Source organism: Gymnoscopelus microlampas, assembly GCF_963454915.1.
Source record: "Gymnoscopelus microlampas genome assembly, chromosome: 20".
Lineage (NCBI taxonomy): Eukaryota > Metazoa > Chordata > Actinopteri > Myctophiformes > Myctophidae > Gymnoscopelus > Gymnoscopelus microlampas.
The window spans coordinates 46,666,113-46,667,217 of NC_139957.1; the positions used below are offsets into that span (position 1 = coordinate 46,666,113).

At 57.9% G+C, this 1,105-nt stretch overlaps 1 protein-coding gene across 1 annotated transcript; it reads left to right on the forward strand.

Annotated features, from left to right (window-relative positions):
* On the forward strand, positions 1 to 858 carry LOC311036173 (CD81 antigen-like; the record flags this gene model as incomplete). Its single annotated transcript, XM_084044700.1, has 1 exon — positions 1 to 858. The coding sequence occupies one exon, from the start codon at positions 1 to 3 to the stop codon at positions 856 to 858; it is 858 nt and encodes a 285-aa protein (XP_083900826.1).
* Positions 859 to 1,105: the final 247 nt, after the last annotated feature.

Below are 1,105 nucleotides of genomic sequence, written 5' to 3' on the forward strand. Positions count from 1 at the left end.
ATGAGGAAGGTGAGGGGCATAAGGGTCCCGTACTTCACCTCCGTGAGGAGACGCATCCGCTTCGTCAAGCAGCGCGTGAAGTCGTCCATCGTGAAGGTCCAGGGCTGCGCCCGCTACGCCAAGTTCCTGCTCATCCTGTTCCAGGTGTTCTGCTGGCTGATGGGGTGCATCATCCTGGGCGTGCTGGCCTTCTGGCTCAGACACACCCCGGCGCTCACCTCCATCCTGCTGCTGAAGTTCGACCGGGTCCCCATGACGTCCCTGTACTGCGTCTACGCGCTGATCTCCCTCGGGGTCCTCCTGATGGTCGTCGGCTTCGCCGGCTTCTACGCCAGCTTCTCCGACAACCTCTGCCTGCTGAGGGCGCTGTTCGCCACGGTGCTCGTGCTGTTCGTGGCGCTGCTGGCCACGGGCTCCCCGGGCTTCATGCGGCGGGAGGACCTGGCCAAGGAGATGAACCAGTACTACGACAGGGCGATGAAGGCGAAAGGGACCGAGAAGTGCGACCCCGAGCAGGTCGAGGGGTCGATATCCCCCTCCGCCGCCGCCTGCGTGACGGAGGTGTTCCACTTGAAGCTGTGCCAGGCGTACGCCGAGGAGATGACGCCCCGGGGAGAGAGGTACGACAAGTGGCACAAGGAGTGCATGGGGATGATCGACGATGATGGATTCGTGGAGGAGCGGGTCAGGGTGCTGTTCAGGGCCAAGGTGAAGGTGGTGGCGTGGTGGTCCGTGGTGCTGGGCGTGGTCCTGCTCTTTGAGATGGTCTACATCGTGCTGCTGATGTTCGACCTGCGCCACACGTCTATGGCCGCGCCCGACATCACAGAGAACCCAGAGGCTTTGCTGCATATATAGTAGAGAACATCTGTCTAGAGAACCAGATACAGTAGAGAACATCTGTCTAGACAACCAGATACAGTACAGAACATCTGTCTAGAGAACCACATACAGTAGAAAACATCTGTCTAGAGAACCACATACAGTAGAAAACATCTGTCTAGAGAACCAGATACAGTGGAGAACATCTGTCCAGATAACCAGATATAGTGGAGAACATCTGTCCAGAGAACCAGATATAGTGGAGAACATCTGTCCAGAGAAC